We start from the raw sequence: 14135 nt of genomic DNA, 5'->3' as shown, positions 1-14135 counted from the left end.
TCTCTTCACACTTGTATTTTACACTCAGGCCTGGCACTCCACTTAGCTGGTTCATGGGGGGCTTGTTGAACAGGGCGGGTGGAAGGGTCGATACGGGGAGACAAAACTGTGGGAGGGGGGCCTGGGTTTGATACCTCTCTGCTGTGAGCCAGGCGCCATCCCTTTCACCGCCCAACAGCCCGCAGGAACGGACCTGCTGGACTACACCTTGGGTGCAGGCCTCTTCCATTACACTGGAGAAGAGGTGGGATAGGGGCCCATAATTGGGCATCAACTACCCACTTTTAGGCTTCAAACGGAGCCATGGGTGGACCACGGGAAGCCTCTCCCGCCACTTGTAACATCAGGGAGCGGTTGGGCGGACTGGTGACGGATATTTACAGGTCCTTCTGCCCTATGTTCCTGCCCGGAACTTTGCTATGGTGTTCCATTTCAATTACCCTAACGGCCTTGTACCTCACTGGGTTTTATGTTGGTTAGAGAATCTAACCCTATCAATTCCTTCACTCGCCTTCAACGTGTCAATTGGACCAACTCTGTTATCTTCTGTATTTGAGCGATTCCAGCACAGTCTGTGAAACCTTTCCCCATCATTTAACTCCGTCCTGGTGAATCTGCACTGCCTCCCCTCCAGCTGTAATGTATTCTGCCAGGGCGCAATCACGCCACACGGGGTCTGATTAGAGAAGACCGGAAAATAACTTCCATTCCTTTGCATTTCCCGCCCCCAAACCTTTCCTCCCTGGAGCTCTGTGCTGTGGGTCAATGGACTGGATGTAATGATGGGGTCGGGAGAGAAAGCAGAGACCCTACAGGGTCTCTCCAGTCCATGGCGACCTGCAGCTGAACCTCCACAACACCAGTTCTGTAGGAAGCTGAGAGATTGATTAATGCCGACGATGATAATTTTTATCTCTGTTTTGCAGGATCCGATAAAAGGTTCACAAACGTATGTAAGTATACTGGAATAATAATAATAATGGCTTATTGTCACAAGGAGGCTTCAATGAAGTTACTGTGAAAAGCCCCTAGTCGCCACATTCCGGCGCCTGTTCGGGCAGGCCGGTACGGGAATTGAGCCCGCGCTGCTGGTCTTGTTCTGCATTACAAGCCAGCTGTTTAGCCCACTGTGCTAAACCAGCCCCAGTTAGTTAAATAACGGGTAGAATTATACATATATTGCAGCCCCCCCCCACCCCCCCATTGCCCCCGCCACAACAGGACCATAATATTCCACCCAATGTTTGACCCTATCGACTGAATTTTAGTTCTGATGAGAATATTCGTTCGTCGCCCTGGGCTGGGCAGCCCCACTGCTCTCCTGCCTGGGTTCCCAATTTCCATTCTCCGTGAACTACAGCTGCCCCCAAACTTTGCTGCCTGTGTCCAAGTTCTTACCAAATCCAGTTCAGCAAGAGGCTCTCTGCTCCATGGCCTACACTGGCTTCCAGTCCTGCAGTGCCTTGAGTTCGAAATTCTCCTCCTTCCTTGGGCCTACTCTCCCGATCTCTCGCCCCGTAACACTCCGAGATATCCGTGCCCACGTAATCACCAATTTTAATTGCTGCACCATCGAAGGCCATCCCTTCAGTTGCCTGGATTCCAAAATTCACTCCTGAAAACTCTGTACCTCCCTCTCTTTGTTGGGCTGTGTCTAACTTTGGCTGATTGCCTTCCTGTTAAATACTTTGGGACATTTTACCTCAGAAGAGTTGCTATAAAGAAGCAGGGTGTTGTTGTTGTTTTATTCCTGAAATTAGATCCTTTAATCCTGGTGAACAATTTGCTTTGGCTCAGCTTTGAAAACGTCTATTTTGCCGATGGGACACTTCATTAATAACTTGGCAGATACTCAAACAATTGTAAAAATATGTGTATTGCAAGGAATACACAGGGCTAACAATAAGGTAATAATATTTCTCACCACCAGGTGGAGCTAAGCAGCCGTCGTAGAAATATCATGTGACCCCTAGGAGTCTGGGAGAAGGTGGTTAGGCGTGAGATGGATTAGTTGCACAGCATTGAGTTCTGTTGTAAGAGATATCGTATAGTTTTATAAAATAACTTATTCCTTGTTGACTGTTTGGATTTATAATTCAGTCGAGTAAATGAATTAGCTTTGTTAAATAACTCACTTACAGTTCTTTGTTAACATGATGTTTTCAAGACATCCTGATAGACCGGGTATATTTCAGTGTGTGAAACCCGGGTGTATTTCAATGTGTGATACCCGGGCGTATTTCGGTGTGTGACAGCCGGGTATATTTTGGTGTGTGATACCCGGGTGTATTTCAGTGTGTGATACCCGGGTGTATTTCGGTGTGTGATACCCGGGTGTATTTCAGTGTGTGATACCCGGGCGTATTTTGGTGCCTGATACCCAGTTGTATTTCGGTGTGTGATACCCGGTTGTATTTCGGTGTGTGATACCCGGGTGTATTTCACTGCGTGATACCCGGGTGTATTTCGGAGCGTGATACCCGGGTGTATTTCGGTGTGTGATACCCGGGTGTATTTCACTGCGTGATACCCGGGTGTATTTCGGTGTGTGATACCCGGGTGTATTTCACTGCGTGATACCCGGGTGTATTTCGGTGTGTGATACCCGGGTGTATTTCACTGCGTGATACCCGGGTGTATTTCGGAGCATGATACCCAAGTGTATTTCAGTGTGTGATACCCGGGTGTATTTCGGTGCGTGATACCGGGTGTATTTCGGTGCATGATACCCGGGTGTATTTCAGTGCGTGACACCCGGGTGTATTTCGGTGTGTGATACCCGGGTGTATTTCAGTGTGTGATACCTGGGTGTATTTCAGTGTGTGATACCTGGGTGAATTTCGGTGCGTGATACCCAGGTGTATTTCGGTGCGCGATACCCGGGTGTATTTCAGTGCATGATACCCGGGTGTATTTCAGTGTGTGATACCTGGGTGTATTTCGGTGCGTGATACCTGGGTGTATTTCGGTGCGTGATACCGGGTGTATTTCAGTGATACCCGGGGGTATTTCGGTGCGTGATACCCGGGTGTATTTCAGTGCGTGATACCCGGGTGTATTTTGGTGTGTGATACCCGGGTGTATTTCAGTGTGTGATACCCGGGTGTATTTCGGTGTGTGATACCCGGGTGTATTTCGGTGTGTGATACCCGGGTGTATTTCGGTGCGTGATGCCCGGGTGTATTTCAGTGCGTGATACCCGGGTATATTTCGGTGTGTGATACCCGGGTGTATTTCAGTGTGTGATACCCGGGTATATTTTGGTGTGTGATACACGGGTGTATTTCGGTGTGTGATACCCGGGTGTATATCGGTGCGTGATACCCGGGTGTATTTCGGTGCGTGATACCCGGGTGTATTTCGGTGCGTGATACCCGGGTGTATTTTGGTGTGTGATACCCGGGTGTATTTCAGTGTGTGATACCTGGGTGTATTTTGGTGTGTGATACCCGGGTGTATTTCAGTGTGTGATACCCGGGTGTATTTTGGTGTGTGATACCCTGGTGTATTACAGTGTGTGATACCCGGGTGTATTTTGGTCTGTGATACCCGGGTGTATTTCAGTGTGTGATACCCGGGTGTATTTCGGTGTGTGATACCCGGGTGTATTTCAGTGTGTGATACCCTGGTGTATTTCAGTGTGTGATACCCGGGTGTATTTCGGTGTGTGATACCCGGATGTATTTCTGTGTGTGATACCCGGGTATATTTCGGTGTGTGATACCCGGGTGTATTTCAGTGTGTGATACCCGGGTGTATTTCGGTGTGCAATACCCGGGTGTATTTCGGTGTGTGATACCCGGGTGTATTTCGGTGTGTGATACCCGGGTGTATTTTGGTGCGTGATACCCGGGCGTATTTTGGTGCGTGATACCCGGGTGTATTTCAGTGTGTGATACCCGGGTGTATTTCAGTGTGTGATACCCGAGTGTATTTTGGTGTATGATACGCGGGTGTATTTTGGTATGTGATACCCTGGTGTATTTCGGTGCGTGATACCCGGCTGTATTTCAGTGTGTGATACCAGGGTGTATTTCGGTGTGTGATACCCGGGTGTATTTCGGTGTGTGATACCCGGGTGTATTTCGATACATGATACTCAGGTGTATTTCGATACGTGATACCCGGGTGTATTTCAGTGTGTGATACCCGGGTGTACTTCGGTGTGTGATACCCGGGTGTATTTCGATACGTGATACCCGGGTGTATTTCGATACGTGATACCCGGGTGTATTTCAGTGTGTGATACCTGGGTGTATTTCGGTGCGTGATACCCGGGTGTATTTCGGTGCTTGATAACCGGGTGTATTTTGGGCGTGATACCCGGGCGTATTTCGGTGCGTGATACCCGGGCGTATTTTGGTGTGTGACAGCCGGGTTTATTTCGGTGCGTGATACCCAGGTGTATTTCAGTGTGTGATACTGGGTGTATTTCAGTGTGTTACAGCCGGGTGTATTTCGGTGTGTGTTACCCGGGCGTACTTCGGTGTGTGATACCCGGGTGTATTTCGGTGTGTGATACCCGGGTGTATTTCAGTGTGTGATACCCGGGTGTATTTCGGTGTGTGATATCCGGGTGTATTTTGGTGTGTGATACCCGGGTGTATTTCGGTGTGTGATACCCGGGTGTATTTCGGTGTGTGATACCCGGGTGTATTTCGGTGTGTGATACCCTGGTGTATTTCGGTGTGTGATACCCGGGTGTATTTCGGAGTGTGATACCCGGGTATATTTTGGTGTGTGATTCCCGGGTGTATTTCGGTGTGTGATACCCGGGTGTATTTCGGTGTGTGATACCCGGGTGTATTTCGGTGCGTGATACCAGGGTGTATTTTGGTGCGTGATACCCGGGTGTATTTCGGTGCATGATACCCGGGTGCATTTCGGTGCGTGATGCCAGGTGTATTTTGGTGCGTGATACCCGGGTGTATTTCTATGCGTGATAGCCGGGTGTATTTCGGAGTGTGATACCCGGGTATATTTTGGTGTGTGATACCCGGGTGTATTTCGGTGTGTGATACCCGGGTGTATTTCGGTGTGTGATACCCGGGTGTATTTCAGTGCGTGATACCAGGGTGTATTTTGGTGCGTGATACCCGGGTGTATTTCGGTGCATGATACCCGGGTGCATTTCGGTGCGTGATACCTGGGTGAATTTCGGTGTGTGATACCTGGGTGAATTTCGGTGCGTGATACCAGGGTGTATTTTGGTGTGTGATACCTGGGTGAATTTCGGTGTGTGATACCTGGGTGAATTTCAGTGCGTGATACCAGGGTGTATTTCAGTGTGTGATACCCGGGTGTATTTCAGTGTGTGATACCCTGGTGTATTTCGGTGCGTGATACCCGTGTGTATTTCGGTGTGTGACAGCCGGGTGTATTTCGGTGCGTGATACCCGGGTGTATTTCAGTGCGTGATACCAGGGTGTATTTTGGTGCGTGATACCCGGGTGTATTTCGGTGCATGATACCCGGGTGCATTTCGGTGCGTGATACCAGGGTGTATTTCGGTGTGTGATACCTGGGTGAATTTCGGTGGGTGATACCTGGGTGAATTTCGGTGCGTGATACCCGGGTGTATTTCGGTGCATGATACCCGGGTGCATTTCGGTGCGTGATACCAGGGTGTATTTCGGTGTGTGATACCTGGGTGAATTTCGGTGTGTGATACCTGGGTGAATTTCGGTGCGTGATACCCGGGTGTATTTCGGTGCATGATACCCGGGTGCATTTCGGTGCGTGATACCAGGGTGTATTTTGGCGCGTGATACCCGGGTGTATTTCTATGCGTGATAGCCGGGTGTATTTCGGAGTGTGATACCCCGGTGTATTTCGATGTGTGATACCCGGGCGTATTTCAGTGTGTGATACCCTGGTGTATTTCGGTGTGTGATACCCGGGTGTATTTCGGTGTGTGATACCCGGGTGTATTTCGGTGTGTTATACCCACGTGTATTTCGGTGTGTGATACCCGGGTGTATTTCAGTGTGTGATACCCGGGTGTATTTCGGTGCATGATACCCGGGTGTATTTCGGTGCGTGATACCCGGGTGTATTTCGGTGTGTGATACCCGGGTGTATTTCAGTGCGTGATACCAGGGTGTATTTTGGTGCGTGATACCCGGGTGTATTTCGGTGCGTGATACCCGGGTGTGTTTCAGTGCGTGATACCAGGGTGTATTTTGGTGCGTGATACCCGGGTGCATTTCGGTGCATGATACCCGGGTGCATTTCGGTGCGTGATACCCGGGTGTATTTCGGTGTGTGATACCCGGGTGTATTTCGGTGTGTGATACCCGGGTGTATTTCAGTGTGTGATACCAGGGTGTATTTCGGTGTGTGATACCTGGGTGAATTTCGGTGTGTGATACCTGGGTGAATTTCGGTGCGTGATACCCGGGTGTATTTCGGTGCATGATACCCGGGTGCATTTCGGTGCGTGATACCAGGGTGTATTTTGGCGCGTGATACCCGGGTGTATTTCTATGCGTGATAGCCGGGTGTATTTCGGAGTGTGATACCCGGGTGTATTTCGATGTGTGATACCCGGGCGTATTTCAGTGTGTGATACCCGGGTGTATTTCAGTGTGTGATACCCTGGTGTATTTCGGTGTGTGATACCCGGGTGTATTTCGGTGTGTGATACCCGGGTGTATTTCGGTGTGTTATACCCACGTGTATTTCGGTGTGTGATACCCGGGTGTATTTCAGTGTGTGATACCCGGGTGTATTTCGGTGCGTGATACCCGGGTGTATTTCGGTGCGTGATACCCGGGTGTATTTCGGTGCGTGATACCCGGGTGCATTTCGGTGCGTGATACCAGGGTGTATTTTGGTGCGTGATACCCGGGTGTATTTCTATGCGTGATAGCAGGGTGTATTTCGGAGTGTGATACCCTGGTGTATTTTGGTGTGTGATACCCGGGTGTATTTCGGTGTGTGATACCCGGGTGTATTTCGGTGTGTGATACCCGGGTGTATTTCGGTGTGTTATACCCACGTGTATTTCGGTGTGTGATACCCGGGTGTATTTCAGTGTGTGATACCCGGGTGTATTTCAGTGTGTGGTACCCGGGTGTATTTCAGTGTGTGATACCTGGGTGTATTTCAATGCATGATACCCGGGTGTATTTTGGTGTGTGATACCCGGGTGTATTTTGGTGCGTGATACCCAAGTGTATTTTGGTGTGTGATACCCGGGTGTATTTCAGTGTGTGATACCCGGGTGTATTTCAGTGTGTGATACCCGGGTGTATTTCAGTGTGTGATACCCGGGTGTATTTCAGTGTGTGATACCCGCGTGTATTTCAGTGTGTGATACCCGGGTGTATTTCGGTGTATGAATCCCGGGTGTGTTTCGGTGTGTGATACCCGGGTGTATTTCGGTGCGTGATACCAGGGTGTATTTTGGTGCGTGATACCCGGGTGTATTTCGGTGCATGATACCCGGGTGCATTTCGGTGCGTGATACCAGGGTGTATTTTGGTGCGTGATACCCGGGTGTATTTCTATGCGTGATAGCCGGGTGTATTTCGGAGTGTGATACCCGGGTATATTGTGGTGTGTGATACCCGGGTGTATTTCGGTGTGTGATACCCGGGTGTATTTCGGTGTGTGATACCCGGGTGTATTTCGTTGCATGATACCAGGGTGTATTTTGGTGCGTGATACCCGGGTGTATTTCGGTGCATGATACCCGGGTGTATTTCGGTGCATGATACCCGGGTGCATTTCGGTGCGTGATACCAGGGTGTATTTTGGTGGGTGATACCCGGGTGTATTTCTATGCGTGATAGCCGGGTGTATTTCGGAGTGTGATACCCGGGTGTATTTCGGTGTGTGATACCCGGGCGTATTTCAGTGTGTGATACCCGGGTGTATTTCAGTGTGTGATACCCTGGTGTATTTCGGTGTGTGATACCCGGGTGTATTTCGGTGTGTGATACCCGGGTGTATTTCGGTGTGTTATACCCACGTGTATTTCGGTGTGTGATACCCGGGTGTATTTCAGTGTGTGATACCCGGGTGTATTTCGGTGCGTGATACCCGGGTGTATTTCGGTGCGTGATACCCGGGTGTATTTCGGTGCGTGATACCCGGGTGCATTTCGGTGCGTGATACCAGGGTGTATTTTGGTGCGTGATACCCGGGTGTATTTCTATGCGTGATAGCCGGGTGTATTTCGGAGTGTGATACCCTGGTGTATTTTCGTGTGTGATACCTGGGTGTATTTTGGTGTGTGATACCCGGGTGTATTTCGGTGTGTGATACCCGGGTGTATTTCGGTGTGTGATACCCGGGTGTATTTCGATGTGTTATACCCACGTGTATTTCGGTGTGTGATACCCGGGTGTATTTCAGTGTGTGATACCCGGGTGTATTTCAGTGTGTGATACCCGGGTGTATTTCAGTGTGTGGTACCCGGGTGTATTTCAGTGTGTGATACCTGGGTGTATTTCAGTGCATGATACCCGGGTGTATTTTGGTGTGTGATACCCGGGTGTATTTTGGTGCGTGATACCCAAGTGTATTTTGGTGTGTGATACCCGGGTGTATTTCAGTGTGTGATACCCGGGTGTATTTCAGTGTGTGATACCCGGGTGTATTTCAGTGTGTGATACCCGGGTGTATTTCAGTGTGTGATACCCGGGTGTATTTCAGTGCGTGATACCCGGGTGTATTTCAGTGTGTGATACCCGGGTGTATTTCAGTGTGTGATACCCGGGGGTATTTCGGTGCGTGATACCCGGGTGTATTTCAGTGTGTGATACCCGGGTGTATTTCAGTGTGTGATACCCGGGTGTATTTCAGTGTGTGATACCCGCGTGTATTTCAGTGTGTGATACCCGGGTGTATTTCGGTGTGTGATACCCGGGTGTATTTTGATACGTGATACCCGGGTATATTTCGGTGTGTGACACCCTGGTGTATTTCGGTGATTGATACCCAGGTGTATTTCAGTGTGTGATATCTGAATGCTGTGTTGAGTCTGTTCCATTTCTCTCCCCAGGAGTTGGTTGTCAGTGCTCTGAAGCCGGGCACCAGGTACCGCGTGTCAGTGAAAGCTCGAGGCATGGCAGGGTTTGGGAGGCCAAGCCCTCCAAACGAAGTGACAACCGTCTCTCAAGGTAGGAACTGAAACATAGAATTAACTGTGCAGGAACGAGCCAAGTAACGACTGATATTGACATATCTCCCTTGCCCTCATAATATCAGCTCAGCTACACGTTGCATCCCACGAACCACCTCCAATCCTTCTTTGTCTTGCCCCATATGTTACATTCTAAACCGTTCCCCTCTGAAGTCATACAGGGAGGTGTCATCACCACCGTCCTATTCTCCATCCTCAGCGCCACCTTCTTCACTTTGTTAAGAACAAGCTTCGCGGTAGAGTGAACATCGTCACCAGGATGGGCGGAAAATCTTTCAACCTCAACCGGTTGAAATCCAAGAAGAAAATAACACTGACAGCGTTCTTGGAACTTCAGTATGGGGTGACATCACCACCTCCACTCTCTCGGAAGAGAATCTCCAAGACATGCTTGACACCTTTGCGGAAGCACGCCAAAGGATCAGTCTCAACCTCAACCTCAAGAAAACTCCAGTCCTTTACCAACCCTCGAGCCTCTCCTTCCATCGTGATCAGTGGAGAAACCCTACCAAACGTAGAACATTTCCCCTACCTGGGAAGCCACCTCTTTTCTCTAAGGCTTGTATCGATGCGTGGATCGAACATCGTATCCAATCCACGAGAGTCTCTGATGACCATGACATCTGTGCTGATACCAAGAACCTCATGTACAAGGTGGTCGTCCTCCCAACTCTTCTATGCAGCTCAGAAACTTGGGCTATGTACAGACTTCACCTCAAGGCACTGGAGACGTACCATTAACTGGAGAGGGAGGGGGAGGATCCAGTTGTTGTGGTCCATGTCGGTACCAACAACATAGGCAAGTCTAGGAAAGAGGACCTGTTTAGAGATTATAAAGAGCTAGGATTCAAATTAAAAAAACGGGTCCTCAAGGGTCATAATCTCCGGATTACTGCCCGAGCCACGTGCAAATTGGCATAGGGAGGCAAGAATAAGGGAAGTTAACACGTGGCTGAAAGAGTGGTGTGGGAATGAGGGGTTCCTTTTCATGGGACACTGGCATCAGTTTTGGGACAGGGGGGACCTATACCGTTGGGATGGTCTCCACCTGAACCGAGCTGGGACCAGTGTTCTGGCGAAAAGATTAAATAGGGTGGTCAATAGGACTTTAAACTAAAGATTGGGGGGGGAGGGGAAAGTCAGGGAACCAAGAGGTGAAGTAATCAGTGGGAAGCGTAGCTGCTTAGGAATAAAAAAAAGATCGAAAAGACAGAACTCAGGAGAGGTTACAATAGTCCCCATCCCACAAAATATGACACACTGTATGGAAAGGCTCAGTAAACCAAGGTCCACCACACTAAGAAAACAAAAAGGGACGGTCAATAGAGAATTAAAGGTGCTATATTTAAATGCGCGCAGTGTACGGAACAAGGTAGATGAGCTTATGGCCCAGATTGTGACTGGCAGGTATGATGTGGTAGGCATCACAGAGACATGGTTGCAGGAGGTTCAGGACTGGCATTTAAACATCCAGGGATTCACAACCTATCGAAAAGACAGAGAGGTGGGCAGAGGGGGCGGGCTTGCCTTGTTAATTAGGAATTAAATTAAATCAATAGCACTAAATGACATGGGGTCGGATGATGTGGAGTCTGTGTGGGTAGAGTTGAGGAACCACAAAGGCAAAAAAACCATAATGTGAGTTATGTACAGGCCTCCTAACAGTGGTCAGGACCAGGGGCACAAGATGCACCACGAAATAGAAAGTGCATGTCAGAAAGGCAAGGTCACAGTGATCATGGGGGACTTTAATATGCAGGTGGACTGGGTAAATAATACTGCCAGTGGACCCAAGGAAAGGGAATTCATTGAATGTTTACAGGAGGGCTTTTTGGAACAGCTTGTGATGGAGCCCACGAGGGAACAGGCCATTCTGGACTTAGTGTTATGTAATGAGCCAGACTTGATTAAAGATCTTAAAGTAAGGGAGCACTTAGGAGGCAGTGATCATAATATGGTAGAATTCAATCTCCAATTTGAAAGAAAGAAGGTAGAATCAGATGTAAAGGTGTTACAGTTAAATAAAGGTAACTACAGGGGCATGAGGGAGGAACTGACGAAAATCGACTGGGAGCAGACCCTAGTGGGAAAGACAGTAGAACAGCAATGGCAGGAGTTTCTGGGAGTAATTGAGGACACAGTACAGAGGTTCATCCCAAAGAAAAGAAAGGTTATCAGAGGGGGGATTAGGCAGCCATGGCTGACAAAGGAAGTTAGGGAATGCATCAAAGCAAAAGAGAAAGCCTATAATGTGGCAAAGCGTAGTGGGAAGTCAGAAGATTGGGAAGGCTACAAAAACAAACAGAGGATAACAAAGAGAGAAATAAGGAAAGGGAGGGTCAATTATGAAGGTAGGCTAGCCAGTAACATTAGGAATGATAGTAAAAGTTTCTTTAAATACATTAAAAACAAACGGGAGGCAAAAGTTGACATTGGGCCGCTCCAAAATGATGCTGGTAATTTTGTGATGGGAGACAAGGAAATAGCCGAGGAACTGAATAAGTACTTTGCGTCAGTCTTCACAGTAGAAGACATGAGTAATATCCCAATGTAGCACACAAAGACTCCATGAGACGAATATAGTGAAGTCGATGAGGCTTTATTAAGCGTGTCTGTTCCCCAGCAGCCCGATAGTAAACTGGCATGCGGGGGAAGACACCGGCTTCTTATACTTCGCCTTCAGGGCGGAGCTTGAGGTCAACGGCCAACCAGGACCCGGGATCTGTCAGCCAATGACATTAGGGCTTCCAGTCCCACATGACCCCCAATACATACTACCACATTCACCCCTTGTGAAAATTGAACCCGGCGGGGTGATGCTTCGTATGGTGGTAAGGGTTTACAGGGCTGGTCCTGGGAGGATAGAACAGTTACATGGTAGTACAGTATTGGACAGTTTCGTCCTGTTACAACTATTTACAGAGGGTATAGGAAAACAAAAAGTTCATTGAACAGTCCATCTTTGTTTTACATCGACGCCACGAGTCGGTCGGGCGGTCTGGTCGTCCGTGTCGATCGCCTCGGCCCCAGCGGTGGTGGTGGTGCTTGTACCAGTGTTGTCGCCTCCGGGAGCCGCACGGTTTCAGCTGTCGGTGCAAAAGGGAGGGGAACTGATCCTCCTGGGAAGGGGGCGGTCGCGGGGTGCGGCGGTGGCAGGAAGGGGGGCGGTTAGGTTGATGGTGTCGGGGGGGTGTGCGTGGTGCCGGCGGGCGCCAGATCCCGCAGGGAGACCGTGTCCTGTCGGCCGTCGGGGTACTCCACATAGGCGTACTGGGGGTTTGCGTGGAGGAGGTGAACCCTTTCGACCAACGGGTCCGCCTTATGTGCCCGCACATGCTTTCGGAGCAGGATGGGTCCTGGGGCCGCCAGCCAGGTCGGCAGCGACGTTCCAGAGGAGGACCTCCTAGGGAAGACAAGGAGACGCTCGTGCGGCGTTTGATTAGTGCTTGTACATAATAACGACCGGATGGAATGGAGAGCGTCCGGGAGGACCTCCTGCCACCGTGAAACTGGGAGATCCCTGGACCGTAGGGCCAGTAGGACGGCCTTCCAGACCGTGCCGTTCTCCCTTTCTACTTGCCCGTTCCCCCGGGGGTTGTAGCTGGTCGTCCTGCTTGAGGCTATGCCCTTGCTGAGCAGGAACTGGCGCAGCTCGTCACTCATGAAAGAGGACCCCCTGTCGCTGTGGACGTATGAGGGGTAACCGAACAGCGTGAAGATGCTGTTCAGGGCTTTAATGACTGTGGCCGCGGTCATGTCGGAGCAGGGAATGGCAAAAGGGAAGCGGGAGTATTCGTCCACTACATTAAGGAAATATGCGTTGCGGTCGGTGGAGGGGAGGGGCCCTTTGAAATCGAGACTGAGGCGTTCAAAGGGGCGGGAATCCTTAATCAGGTGCGCTCCATCTGGCCTGAAAAAATGCGGCTTGCATTCCGCGCAGATGTGGCAGTCCCTTGTGACTGTACGGACCTCTTCTAAAGAGTATGGGAGATTGCGGGACTTGATGAAGTGGTAAAACCGAGTGACCCCCGGGTGGCAGAGGTCCTCGTGGAGGGTTTGGAGGCAGTTAATTTGTGCGTTGGCACATGTGCCGCGGGATAGGTCATCGGACAGCTCGTTCAGCTTTCCGGGCCGGTACAAGATCTCATAGTTAAAGGTGGAGAGCTCGATCCTCCACCTTAAGATCTTGTCATTTTTAATCTTGCCCCGCTGTGCATTATCGAACATGAAGGCTACCGACCGTTGGTCAGTGAGGAGAGTGAATCTCCTGCCGACCAGGTAATGCCTCCAATGTCGCACAGCTTCCACTATGGCTTGGGCTTCCTTTTCCACTGAAGAGTGGCGGATTTCTGAGGCGTGGAGGGTTCGGGAGAAGAAGGCCACGGGTCTGCCCGCTTGGTTAAGGGTAGCCGCTAGAGCTACGTCGGAGGCGTCGCTCTCGACCTGGAAGGGGAGGGACTCATCGATGGCGCGCATCGTGGCCTTTGCGATGTCCGCTTTGATGCGGCTGAAGGCCTGGCAAGCCTCTGTCGACAGAGGGAAGGTCGTGGTCTGTATTAGGGGGCGGGCCTTGTCTGCGTACTGGGGGACCCACTGGGCGTAGTACGAAAAGAACCCCAGGCAGCGTTTCAGGGCTTTTGGGCAGTGCGGGAGGGGAAATTCCATGAGTGCGCGCATACGTTCGGGGTCGGGGCCTATTATCCCATTGCGCACTATGTAGCCCAGAATGGCTAGCCGATCGGTGCTAAAAACGCACTTGTCCTCGTTGTACATGAGATTCAAGGCTTTGGCGGTCTGGAGGAATTTTTGGAGGTTGGCGTCGTGGTCCAGCTGATCGTGGCCGCAGATGGTTACATTGTCGAGGTACGGGAACGTGGCCCGTAACCCATGTTGATCAACCATTCGGTCCATCTCCCGTTGGAAGACCGAGACCCCGTTTGTGACGCCAAAAGGGACCCGTAGGAAATGGTATAATCGCCCGTCT

At 50.3% G+C, this 14135-nt stretch overlaps 1 protein-coding gene across 1 annotated transcript in view; it reads left to right on the top strand.

Moving 5' to 3' along the window:
• egflam (EGF-like, fibronectin type III and laminin G domains) overlaps positions 1-14135 on the top strand; it is a 260696-nt gene that overhangs the window by 30898 nt on the left and 215663 nt on the right. The window contains exons 4-5 of the mRNA XM_072517542.1: positions 927-953; positions 9011-9128. Coding sequence (XP_072373643.1) covers positions 927-953; positions 9011-9128 — 145 coding nt within the window. The remainder of the gene's footprint in view (positions 1-926; positions 954-9010; positions 9129-14135) is intronic.

The sequence above is a fragment of the Scyliorhinus torazame genome, chromosome 9, assembly GCF_047496885.1.
Source record: "Scyliorhinus torazame isolate Kashiwa2021f chromosome 9, sScyTor2.1, whole genome shotgun sequence".
Taxonomy (NCBI): Eukaryota; Metazoa; Chordata; class Chondrichthyes; order Carcharhiniformes; family Scyliorhinidae; genus Scyliorhinus; species Scyliorhinus torazame.
The sequence above is the reverse complement of the archived record's forward strand: the minus strand, read 5'-3'. Positions and strand labels throughout refer to the sequence as shown.